Source organism: Garra rufa, chromosome 1 (genome assembly GCF_049309525.1).
Source record: "Garra rufa chromosome 1, GarRuf1.0, whole genome shotgun sequence".
Classification (NCBI taxonomy): domain Eukaryota; kingdom Metazoa; phylum Chordata; class Actinopteri; order Cypriniformes; family Cyprinidae; genus Garra; species Garra rufa.
This window is the reverse complement of record NC_133361.1, coordinates 96,947,858-96,970,883: the sequence shown is the minus strand read 5'-3', so window position 1 is coordinate 96,970,883 and position 23,026 is coordinate 96,947,858. Positions and strand designations below refer to the sequence as shown.

At 37.5% G+C, this 23,026-nt stretch overlaps 1 protein-coding gene across 1 annotated transcript; it reads right to left on the bottom strand.

Moving 5' to 3' along the window:
- Window positions 1-10,541: 10,541 nt before the first annotated feature.
- LOC141340644 (uncharacterized) lies at window positions 10,542-14,997 on the bottom strand. The gene is made up of 2 exons (XM_073845697.1): window positions 14,856-14,997; window positions 10,542-12,104 (listed from the first exon to the last, which is right to left on the bottom strand). The coding sequence occupies exons 1-2, from the start codon at window positions 14,938-14,940 to the stop codon at window positions 10,810-10,812; spliced, it is 1,380 nt and encodes a 459-aa protein (XP_073701798.1). The 5' UTR covers window positions 14,941-14,997; the 3' UTR covers window positions 10,542-10,809.
- Between the last annotated feature and the right edge of the window lie 8,029 nt (window positions 14,998-23,026).

Below are 23,026 nucleotides of genomic sequence, written 5' to 3'. Positions count from 1 at the left end.
CAGCACATCAGTAAAACAAAGAAAACCACTGAAGAGACACGGTTAGCTTAATGCTAGCGCTAGCCTGTTACATTGCAATACATATGATTTCACTTACCACATAAACAGAGAGATGACTGTGCTGATGATGGTGAATGATTTACAGATCTTGAGAATCACCGACAAGCAGCTGAACTTGTGTGGTAAGCACTCCCTCTGCATTATAACTTTACACAGAGCACATGCATCACAGTAAAGAGACTAAAATGTCTGCGATTCAAAATGGCAGATTCAACAAACCTCATATTAAAAGCGGCTAGAGCTCCTTATTAAATATATATTTTTATCCATGTGCGAGCTATAGATGAGCAGCTCTGTGAAACAGCCAATCGGAGCAGAGCTCATTAATATTCATGAAGCTTCCAAATAGGGCAAAAACAGAGCATTTCATTCTTGGGACAAATCCTAGGGTTGTAAATGGACCTGTAAAACAATTTCTGGAGATGTTTTGCCCTTTCCTATGCCATATACCTTCTATGTAGATATCATCAGAGAACAATTTTTAAATATTCTCTCAATGCATTCTATGGCACATTTAAAGCCTGTTCACACCAATAACAATAACTAAAAAAATTACTGTAACAGTAACTAGATTAGTGTCCACACCACTGTTTATTCAAAGCATGTTCTGCAGGTTTGTTGTCTGCAACTTTAAATGCTTGAGCTATTTATTACATTCGTGGAATGGATTCTGATTGGCTTTTTTTCTAAATAAATAAATAAAATCGAACAATATCTGTTTCTCACAAGTTCCAAGAGAGATCGCTGAGGGGATTCTCCACCTCAAATACTGATTCTGATCATCTAAATTTATGTTGCCAAACAGAAAGTATTAATAAAAATGGATGCACGCAGTTTTTGAGGCAGAGCATATCAAATTCACAAGCTAAGCAAGTATCGCAAGGGAGCATCAGTACAATTCTTATTATATTTAATTTGCTACAGGTATAAGTACAGGTCAGAATGTTATCATGCTAAATTGTATTATATTTCAAATGAATTTCACTTCACTGTGCTGTTTTCTGGCACTGTGCACAACAGTTACTTTTTAAAATGATTAAACGTATACAGTAGTCAACATTTGAAGACGATCAAAACCTTTCATCGAAATTGTCCTAAAACCAAAACAATAGCCATTCTTGTCCATGATCAACATTTGAAGTCAATCAAAAAAGTTCAATTAAATTAATTAAATTAAACTGAATTGCTATACTGTAGTTCTAATGGTGTTTGACCAACTGACAATCTAACCATAGGCTCCACACTCTTCAGCAAAATAAAAATTCATTGCCAAAAATATATATACTATATATATATATTAGTGGTGGGCCGTTATCGGCGTTAACGTGAGACTCTTATCGTGCGATAAAAAAAATATCGCCGTTAATCTATTCTCAAATTTGGGTTGGGAGCTGGGTCTAAACTACGCAAGATATGATGACTTTCACCTTGATAGTTTAACGCGGATGTATACCGAAGACTATAGAATATGGTCGCGCGTTTAAGTCTCCTCCGCCAAAACACAGACGGGATCGCGTCGTCCTCCATTCATAAAAACAGAATCTACTATAGCGAAATGCCACGTAAATGCGTAGTTTTTTTGATTCATAAATCAAATGTTGGTCTGTCACTTAATTCAAATCGCGATATGGACTAGTGTATGTGAAAACTGAAATGCAAAAAGACTGTTTTAATATGAATCCGGTATGTTCCGTTTGCCTGCTGTATGTATGAATGATGGAGACAAGCTTTTACTACACGCATACTGAAACACACGTGACGCTCCCGGTAATTTTTGTCACTTTTACCGTTTCATTTGAGAAAACTAGCATCATTTCATACTGTATGACACAGAAACTTCACGGCAACCTGTCAAAATAAAAGTACGGTGTAACATGAACGTAGAAGTAGTGGAAACGTAGGGGAAACACTGGCTACCATAGATATACATACGTAGATTTATATTTTTATCACACTGTACAACAATAATACTGTTTTTTTTTATTACAGTAAGGGCTAAATTTAGGGTTGGGTAGGTGTTGACGTTAAAAAAACACAATCTAATAGGTAGAAAAAATAATTTCATTGTTAGTTAGTTAGTAAACAGTACATCTTATTGAACATAATTTATTTTCATCAACAAATTATCATAGAACAGCTTTATGAGCTTTATGATCCATTCTCAAAGACTTACTTTTAGTCATTATTTGGGTAGCACACATATTCTGAATGCCTTCAGCAGAATTCAAATTAGCCATTTTAATCTAGATTTATCTAGATTTATTCCAAGATTTAATCTAGATTAATCTAGATTAAAAAAATTAATCTATGCTCACCCCTAATATATATATATATATATATATATATATATATATATTTTTTTTTTTTTTTTATATATATATTTTATATATATACACACATATATACATATATACTGGAAACCATTTAAAACTCTAACATTTCCAACATTTATTTGTTGAGTTATAAACACTAACAAAAACACATGAAATAACACGTAATTCTAACATTTTCTTCCTATTAACTGTCAAAAGCAAAGCATGCTGGGGACTAGGAATCTGCTGTAAGATTCTGTTTGAATTCAATTAGAAACCATTAATGGTCAATGAATTTATTGAAGTATATTGAAAAAGATAAGCACTAGTTTCCCATATATTAGAACATATTATATACTGCATTATATTTGGCCATTCCTGTGTATGTTTGTTTTTTAAGGGAAACAAAGCTATCTGCACAATACATGGTATGATACAAATTATAGTCACCTCAATGGCATCAGCCATTGCAGACCAGTCCTGGGGCAAAAACAGGGTCCATGTTACTCATTGCCGCATGCAGGGGTTCCCAGAGGTTTTAAAAAAAAACTTTCAACATCAAATAGGTGGAATTCCAACTAGTTTCTATTTCTTAAAGAAGACGACAAATCTAGGGCATTATCTGATCTTTCTGCAAGCTCTCAAAGCTTTTCTTTGGCAATGCAGCTGGATCTAAAAAATCCAACCACTCTCTTCACTCTGGATCTCTAATAATCTTTGACAATTAGATTAAGAGTGTGAGCAAAACATGGCAGATGCCTCAAGTTCATTTTCCTCACAGCTGCAACCACAATTGCATCGTTGTAACACAAAAAACTTTGTCCTGAAGTCCCCTCTTCAACAGAATATTGTGGAGGTGGGCAGGTATGCCATTTGCTGTGTCTCCCTTCAAATAAAAAAAATAATGCATATAGTTACTTGACTGTTATATCTGAAAAGTAATTTCTACACAACTAACATCACCAAATGAAAAAAAAAAAAAGTCACATGACTTGACTCGCATCAGACTTAAGTCGCATATTTTAGGACTTGAGACCTGCTTAATATTCATAAAAGACTTGACTTTGAGTTGATATTCATGACTTTAGACTTGACTCGGACATGAGTTAAATGACTTGAAATAACTTGTCTTTTGTAAGATAAATATTTGTTTGTTTTCTCAAATACAGAGGAGTTGATTTGTATCTGTTGTTTGATTTTTGAAAGATGTAGTAGTCCCCTGCTGGAAAAAAAAACTGCTAAAAAACAGGTGGTAGGGATGGGCGATACCAATTATTTTATTTACAATTCGGTACCAAGTACTTTCAAGACAAGTATTGCCAATATCGATACCAATACTAATATGAAATATTTTATGTAACTGATGATATAGTGTTTATAGCCATCATTATTAATACTAAATAAACATGGCTTCTGTTTTACATTTATTAAAAAATACTGAACACTATTAATTAAATAAACAAAAATAATGTATATAACAAAAATATAACACTTTGCACAGAACATTTTCAATAACTGTTACTGTAAGGGGTGCGTGCAGGACGAGACAAGACGATAGACAATATTTACAAAATACAATATATTTAATATAAATCTCCAAGTGGAACAAGGCAGGAACATTCACACACCTCTACTTCAAGAAAAGGACCGACAAAGAACTGAACTCAAACACAGACTCTCAAAGACAAACTAATTATCAAACACAGGTGACACAGATGACTAATAATTACAAGGACAGGTGCAGGGAATCACAATGACGAAGGGCTAAACCAAATGACAGATCAACAGGGGGAAGACAAATAGGAAAAACCAAGGATAAAAACAGACAGAACTGTGACAGTCACATAATGTTTCTATATTTCTTCCTTTTTAGGTTTTTGAATGTTGACATTCTCCTCTTGAGCATGTTTTTTTACTTATCAAGTCTCTTGCTTTAAAATAAATAAATAAAATAAACAACCCTGTCAATGGGCTGGAATGCACTGAAAATCAAAGGTTCCGTTGTACATTTAAGTTGTCATCTTCATTTGTGCATGAACTGATTTACACATGAAAACCATGTGTAAACCATGAAAACGATAACTTATACGTTTCTGTGTAGGAACAAGAGAATGTTGATATTTTTCCCCTTTATCCTGTTTCTTCTTTGACCAATCAGCTCTCCTGCTTTTGAGAAAATTCTCTCAGAAGGGACCGATGAGGCAGTGATCCCAAGATATTTTTTTGCTAGTTTGCTGGGAGCTTTGAAGGTTTGCTCACGATTCCTCCACCAAACTAATGGGTCTTGGTTTCGGGGAACTACTTTCTCCTCAGCATAGCGTCACATTTCAATTATAGAATCACTGCTTCCTGATTGTTGTTGTTGTGCTGTTGTGCCTCCTTAAGATCTTGACCACTCATAAGCTTAAAGAAGGGTGACATCTGGTTTTACTCCTGTGATCCACTTCTTGATCTGATCAACCAGCTTAGGGTGAATCTGCTGAAAATGGCCATCTTTTTCAGAAGAGTCATGTCCATTGTGTTGGCCAAATATTCTCTGCACAACAACTTTGTGACCTTTCCAGTCATTCCTTTACTTTAAAAGAGATGTATGCTTTGCATCTCCAGATCTTCTGCAATGGTAAATATAATACCTATTTTTTGGTCTTGCAAACTAGAAAAATTTGTGGTCCTGAATGATTTTTTGTATTCTTTGTCAATTATTAGTTCATATCTGGGACATCTGGTTTAATGCGGTCTTCGTTTTGGAATCACACTAATGGTCTTTGGGTCTTTAACAAAACTTAAATTTTGTAACAAATTTGTAACAAACTTTGCAGTTTTCATAGGATTTATGCTATTTTTTAAATTTATATAAATTATTAAATAAATATATATTTTAATAGGTTTATATGCAAAAACTGCTTTTTGGCTGCAGAGCACTACTATTTACTAATTGCTATTTGACCAACAATATTTGCTATTTTTCAGTTGGAATAGTATCTACATATTATGAAATCACAATTCTAACAATAACAATTACTTTTATTCATAGTTTATTATTTTTTGTACTGGAAAAAAGAGCATTTTATAGTGATGTTACATTATGATTAGAATCAATGTAAAGAGGATGTCACAAAGATAAAAGTTGGAATTTTTAGAGTTTATAGTTTATTTGATTCATCTGTTTTTCATAAAATCCTACAAATTTAGTCTACACTTCAGTTAATAACTGAAAGATAACACAAAAGACCAGAAATTAACACTTATATACATATTGAGTACCAATAAACTGCATGAACATCAGAATGCAACAAAAACATCAAAATGCATAAAAAAAGCAGTAACAAATTAACAAATTAAATGGGGAACATCTGAACAACTAGGAACGATAATTAGTGGTCTCATCTCATACAGTCTTTATGAGTTTCTGCAGTTTATGAGTTTCTGCAGTACGCCCTGCAGGCAGGTGGCAAGGTAAGTGGCAAGCATCTTGCAGACGGCGTTGTTGCAGGTTTTGCACATCACTGTGGTTTTACAATCCTTATCACAGGAACAGAGGTAGCATCTCATCCTCTTCCTGAGAGTTGCTTCTGTATGTGATGTGGAAGCTTTATTTTCCACCTCTAGAGGTATTTTTGCTTTTTTCAGGCTGCAGAGAGAGGCTGGGGTGCGTGGAACATGCTGTCGTTTCTCCATAAGAGGAGCCACCAGAGCTGTTCCAAGCTCATGCAGAAAGAGCCTTCTCTTGAATGTTTTCCCTGAGTGCCATTCTGGACAGATGTCAGACCACAGCACGAAGGAATTCAGTGCAGAGACATTAAGCATGTTGTAAAACAGCACCATGGGCCAACAAGCTGTCTTTTGTTTGCAGGTGTAAGTAGCGACCATCTGCAGTATTACAAACACTCACACTTAGTTCATCTGCTGTTTGCTTGCAAAATAAATATTGCCACCTTGGAATTATAAGGTTCTATCTGAATTATGAACGGTTTTGAGATAATGAGCTTCATCTTGACAAAAATGTCAGATAGAACATTATACTATAATTCCAAGGCAGTGATATGCCACTCACTTTATAACTATTATTTACATTTCAATAAAAATAGAAAATACAATAAAAAAATTAGTGGTGGGCCGTTATCGGCGTTAACGTGCTGCGTTAACGTGAAACTCTTATCGCGCGATAAAAAAAATATCGCCGTTAATCTATTCTCAAATTTGGGTTGGGAGCTGGGTCTAAACTACGCAAGCTATGATGACTTTCACCTTGATAGTTTAACGCGGATGTATACCGAAGACTGTAGTAGAATATGGTCGCGCGTTTAAGTCTCCTCCGCCAAAACACAGACGGGATCGCGTCGTCCTCCATTCATAAAAATCGAATCTACTATAGCGCGAAATGCCACGTAAATTCGTCGTTTTTTGGATTCATAAATCAAATGTTGGTCAGTCACTTAATTCAAATCGCCATATGGACTAGTGTATGTGAAAACTGAAATGCAAAAAGACCGTTTTAATAAAAATCCGGTATGTTCCGTTTGCCTAGCTGTATGTATGCATTGCGGAGACGAGCTTTTACTACACGCATACTGAAACACACGTGACGCTCCCGGTAGTTTTTGGCTTTTGCATCTCACATGAACAGATAAACTCAATCTCCCAAGCTGCTGTGAGTGTCACTTTTACCGTTTCATTTGAGAAAACTAGCATCATATCATACTGTGTACACAGAAACTTCTCGGCAACCTGTCAAAATAAAAGTACTGTGTAACATGTAATGGGCTGGGTAGGTGTTGACGTTAAAAAAAACACAATCTAATAGGTAGAAAAAATAATTTCATTGTTAGTTAGTTAGTAAACACAAGTACATCTAATTGAACATAATTTATTTTCATCAACAAATTATCATAGAACAGCTTCATGAGCTTTATGATCCATTCTCAAAGACTTTAAGTCATTATTTGGGTAGCACACATATTCTGAATGCCTTCAGCAGAATTCAAATTAGCCATTTTAATCTAGATTAATCTAGATTAATTCCAAAATTTTATCTAGATTAATCTAGATTAAAAAAATTAATCTATGCCCACCCCTAAAAAAAATAAACACCTTATCCAGGTTGTCCATTCCTCCTTTGGATTTGTTATAATCCAATATCATCTGGGGCTTCTTGTCTTCTCTGCTGCTTACTGTGGCCTCCCTGTGCAGTGTGCTTAGCAAAAGCACTTTTTTTTTTGGGACAGTAAGAAACCAGCGACTGTGTCTCCATAAAGGCACACATTGAAAAATTAGCTCTGGTCTTTGTTGCAAGTATGGCAGGTGGGAGTTCTGGCTTATTTTTTCGAATTGTTCCGACCATTGTAAGTCTCCTCTTTAGCAGCTCCTGGGAAAGCGATGTGGGAAAAATTGTCACAGAAGATTGTATGACCCAGCAGCCCTTCGGTGACATCCAGAACAACTCTCATCCCTTGGTTTGTTTCTTGCTGTCCACTCACAGACTTGCCAGTGTAGACTTGCATTTGCCATACGTGGCTAGATTTCGAATTGCATGCTGCCCAAATTTTGATGCCATATCTTGCTGGCTTATTGGGCATGTATTGTCTTAATGGACAGCGCCCTCTGAATGGCACCAAGCACTCATCGACCGTGACATTTTGGCCAGGATTGTAGATGTTCAACCCATTTGTTCCACAAAAAACGGACTTGTTCTAATTTGTCGAGCAATTCTTGTCTGCTTATCATCAAACCTGATGACCCTTGACATTTTTCTGAAGATTTTCAAAGGCATTACTGCACGAAAAATTCCCCTTCCAAACTCTGCATCCCATAAACTTTCCATGGCCTCATTGTTGGAGCGGTATACGCCAGAAAGAATGAGAAGACCAATATAAGCCTGAATGTCTACCAAACTCTCAGCTAAAACTTGTCTGAATTTTCACCAGTTTCACTGTGATCTTGGTCCTGGTCGATGTTGTCTTCTGTTTCAGAAGCTTCATCAAAGTCCTGATATAGTATCTCCCACTTCTTCATCGCTGGAGTCCAAGATCTAATCCAGAGTCTCCTGAAGAGTGAACTTTCGCCATGATGTTGCAGCAGAATGAACTCTGTGCTGTATGCAAGTCACAGTTATACCTGAGCTGCAATCACATAATTTTGTTTCCAAAACAAATAGGCAGAACCAGACAAAATATTCTGAAGCAGAAAAGGTCATTTGCCTCAAACTCTTTGATCTTGGATTTGAACTGTGTTTGAACTGCTAAAAAAAAATTCATCCTTTCATCTCTCTCTCCCTCATTTTCTCTTGTGCTCTGTGTGTGTGTGTGTGTGTGTATGGGTCACCATACTTGGCCACACGTAACGTCCTTCACTTCCCATTCCTTTCGTTTCTGTATTGGGCTGACCAACAGAAGGTTTTGGTGACTACAAGGACAGGCAGAAATGAAGGATATAAAGCAGTGTGTAACAGTTGACTTCTCTGTTAATAATAGAAATACTAATTGCATTTTATCAGCTTTTAATAATGTATGTAATGATAAAAGATTTGAATTAATGACCCTAATACTCCATTTTTCTTTAGAAGGTAGAACTTGTGGGTTTGAAAGCACTTTGTTTTCTTTTCTTTTCGGTGACATGTTCTTCTTGGCTCATTTTTCTTCAAGGTCCTCCAAACTTTATTTTTCCACATTGAAACGGTTCTGTATCATTCTGTCTGGAAGGTTGTGTTGCAGAATGTGCTTCCTGTACCTGCCTTGTAATGATGCATACATTCCTTGAATGAATATTTCAGATGGTGCACTTGTTTTATAGGATTTTGTCTTTGACAATATAGAACTAGTTTTAAGAAATCAATTTGTGGCATATGTTTTCTGTAGGTCTTTGTCATGTCTAACAGACTCCCTGTTATTGTACTACTTCAAATCTCAAGGAATTATCCCTGATCAGAGTGCAAAAATTGGCCTGGACTCTTTCATCAAAATATCCATTATCCCTGAACAATGATATTTGTTGTTGCCCATTTCAGCTTCCTCCTCAGGATTTTCAATCAACATAACAGCCTCAAATACACCTGAAAAGTCTAATAAATGGTCAATGTTGACCTGGCCAATGCTGTATTAGCCTCTGGAGGATGTAGTTGTCCACTGTCTGCTTCTCATCTAGTGTTTCTTCTGCAATTTTTAATCCACAAATGTGGCTATAAATGTCTTTATTTTGCTTTGGTGTGAAAGCCATGGCACATTCACTTGAAAGTTTGTCCTCAAAAAGGTTGAGCCACAAAAATAAATAACTAACACAGACACAGAAACACTCCCAGCAGACATCTGTGGATATATTTTATTGTCTGGGTGGGGTGCGTGTTTGTGTTGATGGTTGGGATTTAGTGGGTGATATGATTGAGCTTGATGTTTGAGATTCACTGGGTTGTAGTGTAGATGTTTGAGGGGCTGATGTGGATGAAGTTATGGATGTAGCTTGTGTAGTTGGCCAAAAATATCTAGCACAGAGATCTTCATGTGTTGCTTGTGTAACAGTGAACTTGGGAAGCACACAGTGGCATATTGGGTAATTTGTGCTGTTGTGGGCAGATGTGGTGAATGTGTATTGTTGTTTCGATGTTGTCTGCTGTGAGGTTCTGGGAGTTGCTGTGATCTATAGGAGACGTGGCACTTCATGTGGACTTACAACTGTATACACATTGTTATTGCTTATGTAAATTATGTATATGTATTGCCAAATGACCAGGTTGCAAAAACATCATAAAAATATAGAACAAAAAAAAAAGCATAGTGGTTTAATAATAAAAAAGCCTGTTCTTTATGATAAACATAGTATAATGGGGTTTTTTTTAATTCAATGGACAGTTGTGACATTTTGGTTTATTTGGCTCCATATAAAGAGGGACGAGGTCTTCACAAGAAAGTGTTTGAAGAAGTGTTGAGTGTGTTATGTGCTTCTGGCAAAGTATCACTGTTTATGTATTTTTTTGTATGTTTGGGAAATTAAGGAGATGGGTCTGCAAAACCAACTCAATCCCCAGGAAGCAAAACAATTCGGATGTGAAAGAGGAAGAGCAGCTTAAGCCATTATTTTATATATGTATGTCAAAAAGGATTATTTTCCTTTACAAAATCATGCTTACTTATTTCTTCCGGGTAAAAAGTATAAGCACACATATTATAGTACATCATTTTTTTAATTTTAACATTTATGCTACAGATGGTTCATTTCATCATTGCTATTGTTTCACTGTCGATTCTGTGGTAAAACCATAGTTCTTTTGTAGTTACTATTGTTTTACTATAAAAAAAACATGGCTTAACTACAATTACTGTAGTAAAACCATGGTTTATTTTGGAGTTACTATGGTTTTACTTCAAAAACTATAGTTTTACTATGGTGACTGTGGTAGAACCATGGTTTATTTTATAGTTAAAATGGTTTAATACAAAAACCATAGTTAAACCATGGTTTCTACGAAAAAAACATTGTTAATTTTCGTAAAGGAGTGATCACATCTAGCTGACTTTTCTCCAGAGTGAACTCTCATGTGTCTGTTAAGAGTTCCTTTTCGGTTGAAACTTCTTCCACATTGTTTGCAGGTGAAAGGCTTCTCTCCAGTGTGAACTCTTATGTGGTCTTGAAGGTGATGCTTATAATTAAACCCCTTTCCGCACTGAGGGCATGTGTAGGGTTGCTCTCCAGAGTGAATTCTCATGTGGTCTTCAAAGAGCTGTTTTTGACTGAAACTCTTTCCACACTCAGAGCATGAGTAAGGACTCTCTTCATGAGCTCTCTTATGGACTTCAAAGTTTTCATGTTGATCAAAACTCTTTCCACACTGATCACACTCATAAGGGTGTTCGTGAATTCTCATGTGTCTGGTAAGGCTTCCATTTTGAGTGTAACTCTTACCACACTGTTGGCATATGAAAGGCTTTTCTCCAGTGTGAATTGAAACATGTCTTTCAAGATTCAGCCTATGATTGAAATGCATTCCACACTGTTCGCAGACATAAGGCTTCTCTCCGGTGTGAATTCTCATGTGGACTTTCAGCTTTCCAGATCGAGTAAAACCCTTTCCACACTGTTGGCAGACATAAGGCTTCTCTCCAGTGTGAACTCTCATGTGGACTCCCAGGTGCCCAAGTTGAGTGAAACTCTTTCCACACTGTTGGCAGACGTAAGGCTTCTCTCCAGTGTGAATTCTCATGTGGACTCTCAGGTGTCCAGGTTGAGTGAAACTCTTTCCACACTGCTGGCATGTGTTAGGCTTCTCTCCAGTGTGAATCATAAAATGCCTTTTAAGATTTTTTCTAAGACTGAAACTCTTTCCACACTGTTCGCAGACATAAGGTTTCTCTCCAGTGTGAACTCTCATGTGGACTTTCAGCTTTTCAGATCGAGTAAAACCCTTTCCACACTGTTGGCAGACGTAAGGCTTCTCTCCAGTGTGAATCATAAAATGCCATTTAAGACTTTTTCTAAGACCGAAATGCTTTCCACATTGTTCGCAGGCATAAGGTTTCTCTTCGGTGTGAACTCTCATGTGTCTTTTAATACTTCCTCTTTGACTGAAACACTTTCCACACTGTTGGCAGGCAAAATAACTTCTTCCTTTCTTTCGAGTCTTTTTTCTTGAGGAAGTCGTTTCAGTCTGTGAACAACTAAAAGATTTTTCTCCATCTATGAAATCATAATCTTTCTCTTCCATTTCATTTAGTACTTGACTCTCCTCTTTCAGTGCCATCAGGTCTAAAGTGAAAAAAGACAAGTAAAAGTTAACCCCAGTTTAAAGAAACAAAACAGCAGACATCAAAACATTTAAACATGTAAAGTGTCAAAACTAACACACAACTAAATCCTATATGCCCTAAGCCAGCGGTTCTCAATTCCAGTCCTCACGCTCCGCCTGCTCTGCATATTTTGCATGTCTCTCTTAGATAACACACCTGACTGATAATCAGCTCATTAGAATTGAGCTCTGTGCATGAACTGTGTTCCAACTGACATGGTCCCTACACAGTATTCATTGTTCCCTGATCACTGGAAACCCTTTGAATTTTACTTCACGCCACTGCCTGCAGCGTCTTCAAGCTGCAACCTCCCGCTCTCTCAATTGAAACCAACACGGAAGTGGCTTAAACTGCAATTCAGCCAGAGCCAGTCGCGTTTCCACTGTCACTTCCGGGGCCTGATCGTGCCTCGTCGGTGCTTCCTCAGGGCCAATGGCCCGGGTTTTTCGGCCCGACGAAAACCTTGGGCCAACGCGGGCCAGCCGGGGCGTGGTCAAAGTGAAAGGCGGAGTGTGTCTGCGGTACGATGCGCATTTCACTGTATTACTAATACAGGGCTCTTCTATGTATTTGGGCCGATGACAATATACAACGCCAGTTTGACGGCGTCTGCAGAAACAAAGACGTGATAAAATACATCGCTGCTGGACTCACAAAGCTAAATATCCAGCTGACTGTCTATATCCAAATGACTGTCTGATTAGTATCTACTCGTTTTTAAATTTGGAAAAATGCAAATAAGATCCTATAAAAATTAGATCTGATGTATAAGTTTATTTACATCGTCCAAAAACACCCACAGAAACTCACCAACACACCTTGATAAATTGTTAACATACACTGTACCTGTATCTGTGCCTAAATAAAAGCATACAAAATTATACTAGAAGTACAACTGTGTAGTTATTTTTCGCAGTAGTGTGTAGATAATATGCAACATTTAGTTTAATGTAATACCAAGTTAGAAGAAAGACTTGTGTGTCGGTCATAAAAACAAAGCTTCTTTTCAAGTAATTTATTCATGTAATATATTACAAATATTGCTGCTGCATAAACAACTGTTGCAGAGCACTTCTTGCATCAGAACAGACATCACGAACATTAGACGTTTCTGCATTCGCTGTATCCGGCTTCCACGTCGCTTTATTGTTCTTTTTTGCCTTGCAGCTAATATAAGCTTTCGCCGTAAACGCTACTGAGCCTCCGTCTTCGCATCTTGTTTTCGCTGCCTCATCTTCCACCAAGAAAACACCAAAAGGAGCAAACAGCCGCTTCGGCTCTCTTCCTTCGATAATCACACTACGGTGACTGACTTTCAATCTCCCCGCTGAAAGGGGAGGGGTTTCGTGACGTTTGATTCAAAGAGGTGTGTAAAGGGCGGGCTTTAGGTTTGCGCAGCGAGGCTACTGGCTCGATAGTGGAAACGCAGCTTACTTTTGGTCTTGGTGCTTGCGACTCGAGGCCATTGGCCCCGCCCGGCACGCTCTTAGCACTGGCTCGCACTGGCCCGACAGTGGAAAAGCGGCTTCTGACTGGCCGCAAGAGACTGGCTGCAAAAGGGAGGTGCAATTTACGAGATACACTACATGTACTGTCTACTGCTGTAACAAGCAATTCGAAAAACTCTAATATCTCCATAAATGTTCGACTAAGGTAAAAAAAAAAAAAAACTTCGGAAGGGACTTCGCAGTGCATAGCAATGAAGTCAATCCTACTCCGAACCATACCTTTAAGAGGGAGTTGGAGAATGAGCCTTTTCCAAAAAAAAAAGTGGAGTGTTCCTTTAACACTCATGTTGACAATAGCCAGTTTGGGCCAGTGTGTACCAGGGCTAACAATGAGCTGGACAGAGTCAACGGCTTTGCACCTCAAACCGCGAGCCCAAAATCAAACAGCACTTCCACTGTCAGACCAGCCTTACTGTAAAACCCACCCCTAACACCCCTCTCTGAAACAAACGTCACACAACCCCAGCATTTGACCAGCCAGGACAAGATTATGTAGTATTTTATAACTATATGTTAGAAAAAGCAGCTTAAATACTGAGGCGGCTGATAAACTGGTGTGTGTCTCAGTCCAGCATAAGTCACCAGATGAAGCAGATGAAGCGATCTGCTGCTTATTTACATGCTTCACTTTCAAATGATAAGCCAGATGTGAGCTTGATGAATGATAGACGAATGTTTTTTTTCCCTGCCTGATATACTGGAATTAGTCCTAGATGTTTACGATCTCTTTGACGTTTTTGACATGGACAGTTTTTTTCTGTGACTGACCAACTAATAAAATATTAGTTGACTCTTCTCATAAACTAACATTCATTGAACTATTAAGGCGGCAGAACTAGTCGAGTGAAAGCGACGACCAGACTTTATTTCACATACGTAATCATTACATCTGAGCAAGTTAGACCACATGAACACAGCCCTTATTTACCTATTTCATATGAAAATATTACTCAATCCTAGCAGTATTAACATATAAATATTTGATTTCACACAATTATTTAAATGCTGTTTTTAAATCAAAGCACTATGAGTTAAAAATGGTCTTTAAGATAACTCTAAGAAAAAAATGAAGCTGAAATCCTTTAAAAAAAAGAGATCTGCAAGAGGGCAAACTGTAGAAAAACACCTGCCAAAGACAAATTAATTGAGAAAATGTAGAGGACAGTTCATAGGATACTTTAGCTTTGAGAATGAAAACCAACCTGTTTGTTCCTCACTATCTTCATGTTTGACTCTCAATGTTTCTTCAATCTTCATGTCTTCACTCTCCTCTTTAATAAACGCCATCTTTATGTTGCATGGATCTCAGTTGCCTCACCAGACGTTTTTTTTTTCTTCCGTGTTTGGAAACTTTGTCCTGTTTAAGATGACAATTATTAACAGGAAAAAAAAATTGTGTGCATCTCAATCAGCTCTAGTTCAGTAATAGTGCACTAGTAAGGGAGTCAGAGCAATAGTTAATGCACTTAAATGATCTGATTAGACAAAAACTCAAAACTTCAACTTCAACATTTAATGATGAGTATATTACATTTATTGAGGCATCTTGTACAAAAATCGCTATTTTATTTTAAGATTGTCATTACAACAACAAAAACGTTTGCAATTGTTTGTAAAAGTTGTCATTGCACATATTTGAGTTAGTTCTCGTTGCTTTGACTCTGTTTTGAGCTGCAGGTCTCTCAGCGAGCAGCGATTCGAAACAGTGAATCATTTTGTGAATCAACTGACTCAATTGACTCGGAGTTTGTAATTCGTGTTTATGATCTGAATCACTACAGAGAGAGAAATCAGGCTGATCTGTGGAGGCGCGTTACCCACAAAATAACGTTCATTATTATATTAAATATTGCAATGTTACACGCAATAATTATGCAGTCTATATCGCGTGAAACCATATAATAGACTGAACGCGTAGTATGAATTTAAACACTTTAAATGATTAAAAGTACAGACCTTTCTTCAGCTGAAACCATTCACCGATGCAGGAGCGCGCCGCAGCCCTATGACGTCACTTTTTTTTAAACTTAAAAAAATAAAAGTCCTGTTCACACGCTTCTCTGTCTGTGATCCAAAAAGTGCCCTGATATTTACAGGGAAACACATATGAACAATAAAACTTATGTCAGTGGTATTAGGAGTTTTTCTATTGGTTAAAAACACATTAAAGTATATTTATGGAATGAAATGAAAAAAGTATTATTTTTCAAATATTTACAAATAATATTTATAAGATTTATTACATATTATTACATTTTCCAAATGTATTCATTCATTCTTTCATTTATTCAATCATGTGTTTATGATGTCCACAGTTGTTTCTTTTTATGTTCATTTAACATTCATTTAATTATGTAGTTATAGACCATTTCAAGGATGTAAACAATAACAAGCGCGTTGGAACGTTACTGCGCATGTCCGGTCCTGAAACATTTCCGGTAGCGCTATTTCTCCGATCTGTCAATACGAACACATTCTTTTAAAATCTAGCAAAAAGGCTAGTTAAGGTAAAAAAGCTGCTCATTAACTAATCGATGCTGCGTGCGTGTACACGGGAGATTGCTAAAAGCATATCACATGAACGGAAATATTGTGAACATTTATTCGTACAATGGATGTCATCAGTCTGAAGCAAGCAGTGCAACTTACTTCATGTTTTGTTCCCAAGATATCCGGAGGTTGTTCGTGATTAATTTACTTGCATTGCGTGGTCAGTCTGTATTTCTTGTTTAAATATTTGTTTTCATTAGTACATTATCTTTCACAATACATATCGTTCCAAACAACGCTAAATGTATGCTATTAAACTAAGCGCTCGATGCTATTATTACGTGTTGAATTCATTTCAACATGTGTTCAACGTTAGTTTGGTCAAGTTTGTTGCTGTGGAACAGTGCAAGTGGAGGGTATGAATGCTTCGAGTCATCATGTGATCACAAATAAACAAGATCGTCGCAATTCAATGCTGGCTAACGTGTTTTACATAAACCTGTATATCTGCAGATTAATAAATGCACACACAAACACATATAAAGCATTCATATATTTTATGCACGTATTTACTGTTCACACCCACACAAATTATATATATATATATATATATATATATTCATGAGAAAATGAATACTGGTGTAATGTAAAGGCTGATGCTAATTCAGCTTTGCACAACATATTTTTTACAATAGAAATCATTTAAATAATTAATCATGTTAATAAACATAAAATACTTATTTCAAAAACATAAAAAACTACTTTGTCCAAACTTTTGACCAGTACTGTATATAAACAAAAAGCATTCTCTCACTTTCAACTGTTTTTATTTCCAGCACATGTATTGATATGTAAATATTTGTATGAACATAAAATGCTTCAACAAATGAAACAACAACAACTGAAACAACATTTGAACTGAAATGGAGTACAAAGGGGGAACAAATATCAAAAGCAGGAGTCTGTATCCGGCCTGGTCATCAGTCGCTTTAAGTACTACACTAAATTACTGAATACTACACTCAAGTTCTCAAACACATCTGGGTGTTGATATGGTCAGATGTGGTTTGTCACTGCAGGATGATCAGCTGTCCTTGGGTGTCTACAGATGATGGCTCTCCTTACACTGCCTTCTCAGATTTGGTGACCCTTCTGTATTTCTGCAACTGTTTACATCAGTTTAGAATACTTTCTTGAAAACAAAACAAAGGATATTAGCCATCATTATGAAAATGTATATAACATTTAACCAATTCTATGGGAATTACAGGGAGCTAACAAATTTCAGTATTACACTGTATTGTCAGATTTAGTGACCCTGCTGCATATTTACAACTGCTTACTTCAAAATGCTTCCTAGACTAAGAAACAAATGATATTAGAAATCACCTGTATAAATTTTATGTACATTATATAAGGATAAAAGTAGAAAAACAATCATTTAATATAATGCAGAATATAAAAAAATAATAATGCTATTATTGCTTAATACGTCAGTACAGCTTGGAATTAACATTACCAAAGCTTATGTGATGGAAAATAATATTTACCATAAACATTACGTTTTGTAAACTACTGCTGTTAACTGTTACACAATACGACATTTACGTACTTTCATGTTACTCACTGCATTTGTCAACTGACAAAATAACTAGACGACTAATATGAATTTAACCCACATAACACTTAGCAATAAAACAGAAATAAAACAGAAATAAAAAACTTGCCTTTTTTCATTAACGTTACACACGAAAGCTAGATGCATATGTAAACAATGACAAAATGCTACTTTAAATTATGCAGCATCATACTTGAAGAGTTAACGTAAAGATATACAAATAAACAGAATAATTAAAAACTATATTTACTTGCCTGAATCGAAATGTGCGCTGTATATCCTAGAGTTGCTTGTTGTTATCCAGCCTTCTCCTTCACTGCCGCAACACAGGTACGTTTCGCGGAAATCTACCGTTAAACACGTCTCAGAATGTTTGTACCGCCCCAGAGGGAGCACACAACCACTGAACGACAAGGATCTAATTTTAATTTAGACATTTAAGCAGGATGTGTGTATATATATAACCACAATCCCACTGTTCATAAACCGCTTCTCGCCATTGTTTTGAATGCGCTGGATCACTAACCGGAAACGTCCTGGGACCAACGACGTCACTTCCTTAAGCCGCCGAATAGCGCTTGAAATGCTCTATACATAACATTTGTGTAGAGAATTTTGGTTAGCTCAAAGAATTTAAGATGATCAATATATGTGTGTATATGCATGAGACTGTTTCTCTCATCACATATACACTGCAAACTCCACCAGGTCTTACGACCAATGAATAGGATGAAATGAGTTATTTAAAACATACATTACAGTCAGGGAAAGTAGTTTAACTCACAGGAAATCGTGTATAATAATCGTCATTAAATATACGCAATTTCCAGTTTCTGATCAGTAACAGTAATAACGATATCAACTGGTTTCTTTGTCCAGCAAATTATTCAGTGATACCTATTAATCTGACGTTGGCCCGTCGTCACGGCAACGCATTTTTACTAACCAGAACGGAGTTAAACAATTGAACAGAATAGGGCTTAAGGTAGCAATATGAGATCGAAACAGTTTAAGTGACTTTGTAATGTAAGCATTCAGCACAGAGAATCATTATATGTGAATATATGGTTGTTTATTAAACTATTCTACTTACAAACGATCGCACATGGACAAACGTACATAAAACACAAATAGACAGAGAACGCGTGAGAGAGAGAGAGTAAGAGAGAGAGAGAGAGAGAGAGAGTAAGAGAGAGAGAGACAGAAAGTGAGTTTGCAAAGGGACAGGAATGAAACGGTTCTGAACATCCTGAAATCGTTTCTTTTATAAAACGCCTTAAACGCAGCTATCTACGTTTGTAGAAAGGACGGATACTTGCAAGCTTGTTGTTGTTGTGCATTGGTTCCGTATGTGTTCAGTTCAGAAAGTCCTTTCCAGTTCCTTGAGAGTATTGCAGGCCTCATCATCTCCTCTGCTAGGTGAGACCCCCCCCCATGGATCTGGGGGGAGGTGCGGGTGACGTGTCCTTGTGTCCCGAAGGCAAGAGCAAGAGAGAGGGATGAGGGAAGGTTTATAAACCTGTAGGTCGTTCACACCCACAGTTGGTCCTTGTCCAATCCGGTTGATCTGAGTTTTGGAGGGAAGATTGAAAGTCTTTGTCTCTCACAATGGGGTTTCGCATGTGGAAGCTGATTGGTTGTTTGGCCACAAAACTTTCAAAAGTTCAATAATACCTATAAAGCAAGGAGTTATTAAGATGCCACAAACATTAACATTTAGGGAATAATAAATGCTGCTCATAGACACCAAACATGATCTATGTATCTTCTCGTTTGACTGAGTGATTCTAAACGTGAGTCTTAGCATGCACAATAATTCACCTATTGCGGATTAATGTTTGAGGCCGACATACATAACAGAAACAACAATATAAGAAAAGTTAACACATTGATACGTGTACATTTCTATATAACTGTATGTGGGACTGCATGTCTGAATAAGGAAAGTCTATCTTTCCCTGCATTCCTGTAAGAGTCTTATCTTGATGGTGGGGGATGAGTTGGATAGTGACCAGAGGACTGGCTCATAGCACATAGGTGTTAATCATGGGGGAGAAGTCATTTAAGGAATATAACTAGTTATTTCATGTCTGATTGGCTCCAGGCACTACAATTTGTGTATAGCCTATATGTCTATATAAAAAATGCATATATTATTTTGAAACCCAAAATAAATGAGTCTCAAACATTATTAACAAACGTGTGTTTATTTGAACACTTTCGTCAGTGAACAAGCAGCCTACAAAACGCTAAAATAAATCAAATAAATAATACATTTAAATATGTAACTAGCCTAAATAATAATGTTAAATAGGCTATTAACGACCAAGTGGCAGATTAATTTAGCCCTCTCAAGTAATCAAGATTTCAATTAATTTTAAAACTTTAAGCATATCACAATGTTAGTTTAATCGTTTAACCTAAATGTGTGCTATATTAGGTGCATATCCGGGCGTTTGTGCAGAGAGTGAATGCTGAAGCTGGCTTTGCAGGACATGGAAGCGCCGGTGTGATGTGAAACTTCATTCTGCTTATAAAGGTTAGAGTTATACATCATCCAGATCTGTAAAGAAATAATTTAAATAATTCAAATCAAAAACAAAACTGTTTCATTAGCTATATGCCTAATTCATAAAGACGCATTTAGGCATTAAAGGCGGTAAAGAAATGGTGGCAATTTCGAGCCCTGAATTGCTTTGCGCGGTCTTTCGCAGTGATATTTGTAGGTAATTTGCGGTAAAGTCGCGGTGATTGGATGAAATTGCAAGGCCGCACATAATTCGCGGGGATTGGCTGAATTAGCGTGAATTGGCGCGATCGCAAAATCGCGAATTTCTGGAGGGACTGAATACAAGTTCACAACATATGAAACAATGCTTTATTTAAATGTATTGTGCTAAGTCTCACATATTTACAGGCGGTGAACCCCACATCCTACTGCGGTCTTAATGCAGCTGTGCCGATTCTGCAGCTGTATTTGGATGAAGCAGCTGACCACCGTGCCCACTTTCGCCTGTCTTTGCCGTCTATCAGGTCCCTCATTGGTGCACTCAGACTGGAATCTGACCATGGGTGGGAAATGAATATCAAGGTGCTGGTGTTCCTCTACTGGCTTGCCCATGCAGCGTCCTACAGGCTAGTGTCACAGACCTTCGATATCCCCAAGACCTCTGTGCATGACATTGTGCACAGAGTGAGCAAAGCAGTCCTGGGAATTTTAAGGAAGGTGATTTGCTTTCCAACCGGTGATGACCTGGAGGCAGTGGGAGCAGGATTTGCACAGCTGTCTGGTTCACCAGCCTTCAGCAGGGCAGTTGGTGCAATCGACGGCTGTCATATCCGCATGAAACCTCCAGCAAATAACTCCCACTGTTACTACAACAGGAAGTTGTTTCACTCCATCCAACTCCAGGCCATCACTGATCACCAGGGGAAATTCCTTGACATCTTTGTGGGATATCCTGGGTCTGTGCATGATGCCAGGGTACTGAGGAACAGCCCTGTGTATTTGGGCAGCCTGTACCCACCACCAGGAAAGTGCATCCTTGGGGATGGTGGCTATCCTTGTCTGAGTGCACCCATCTGTCTCATCACCCCTTACAGAGAGCCTGTGCAGAACCCTGTGCAGGCTCGTTTCAACAGCAAGCACTCCCGTGCCCGTAACATCGTTGAGAGAGCTTTCGGGATGATGAAGACGCGCTGGCGCTCTATCTTCTTCAAGGCCTTAGAGATCAGCCCTGCCTTTGTGCCTGAGGTTGTTGCGTGCTGCGCTGTGCTTCATAATCTGGCTCTTCTCAATGGGGACATCGTTGAGGCAGAGGATGAGGAAGACCATGATGACGGCCCCCCTGAACCCCACAACCCTCAGGCAAGACCGGGAGATCACGTGCGGGACAACCTGGCTGCAGCTGTGTCTGCCCCAAACATTTGTGTGGCTGCTCTCCATGAGCATGACTATCTATAAAACATTTTAACCAATTAAAACATTTGAAAATGAGTATCGTCAGCATTTCAGTTATTAATGATTAATTTCAAATGTTTACAAAGATATGCTCATTTCTGGTGAAGCCTTATTACTTTTGTGGTGTAGTTGGCTGAACTGGTGAGCAGAAGGTTGCGGGTTCCATCTCTGCAGCAGCCATCATAACCAGTGTGTCCTTGAGCAAGGCTCATTTCTCCAGGTTGCTCCAGAAGCACTGGGGTCCCTGTAATAAGAACACTGTAAGTCAGTTCGGATAAAAGCATCTGTCAGAAATCAAAATGATTTTAGTAAAACCTTTTTTGAAAGCGTCTCGGACACAAACTCTCTATAAAGCTTCTGTTTTCTTACTGTTTTCTAAAGCTGTTACTATAGTATAACTGCATGTCATACAGTTTTTATTTGGGGCTTAAAAGGTTAGTTCACCTGAACATAAATTCTATCATTATTTACCTGCCTTCATGTTGTTCAATTTCTCTTTTTCTATTATTCCGTTAATACAATATTAGTCAATGGAGCCTGATTTTCTGGAGCTTCATGACATTATTTGATGATGCTTTTGAAACTTCTGAAAGTCCACTGACTGATACTCAGCTCTTGTGTAAAAGGGGGGAAACACGGGGACCAAACAACATGAAGTAAATACTGATTAAATTTATAAAGTTTGTTAAACTTTAATCACTTTGTTACTAGTGTGTAGTTAATGCAAAACTTAAGGCAGTTTGTGCAAGCAGTCTCAAGTTCAATTTAGGTCATGGAGGGAAATTGTTCTGCAGAGTTTTTCCTACCCTAATTAAACACACCTGAACAATCTAATCAATCCAATTAATAACAGCTGCTTTGAAAATTACAGACAGGTGTGTTGGAACTAAACCCAACAGAGCAGTGGCCAACATGATATTCCTTTAAGTGCTCTATATGCATTTAGGAATCAGACACACAATAACGAAACTATCCTTTTAAAGTGTGTGTGGTACATTGCACCCCACATATGCACAAACTGTTCATCACTTTATATTTTAACAATTTATGAATGTTATCTTCTGAATGCATCACCAAATGTCTATAAGTCCACAGTGTACTGTGAATAGAAATTGTTTTATATGCATCGTATCAGGCATAATGTCTCAGGCCACCATTTGATGCTGTTTTAGCAATGCTATTATGAATAGATGATTACAAATATATATACCCTGGACCACAAAACCTTAAAGTCTTAAGTCGCTGGGGTATATTTGTAGCAATAGCCAAAAATACATTGTATGGGTCAAAATTATTGATTTTTC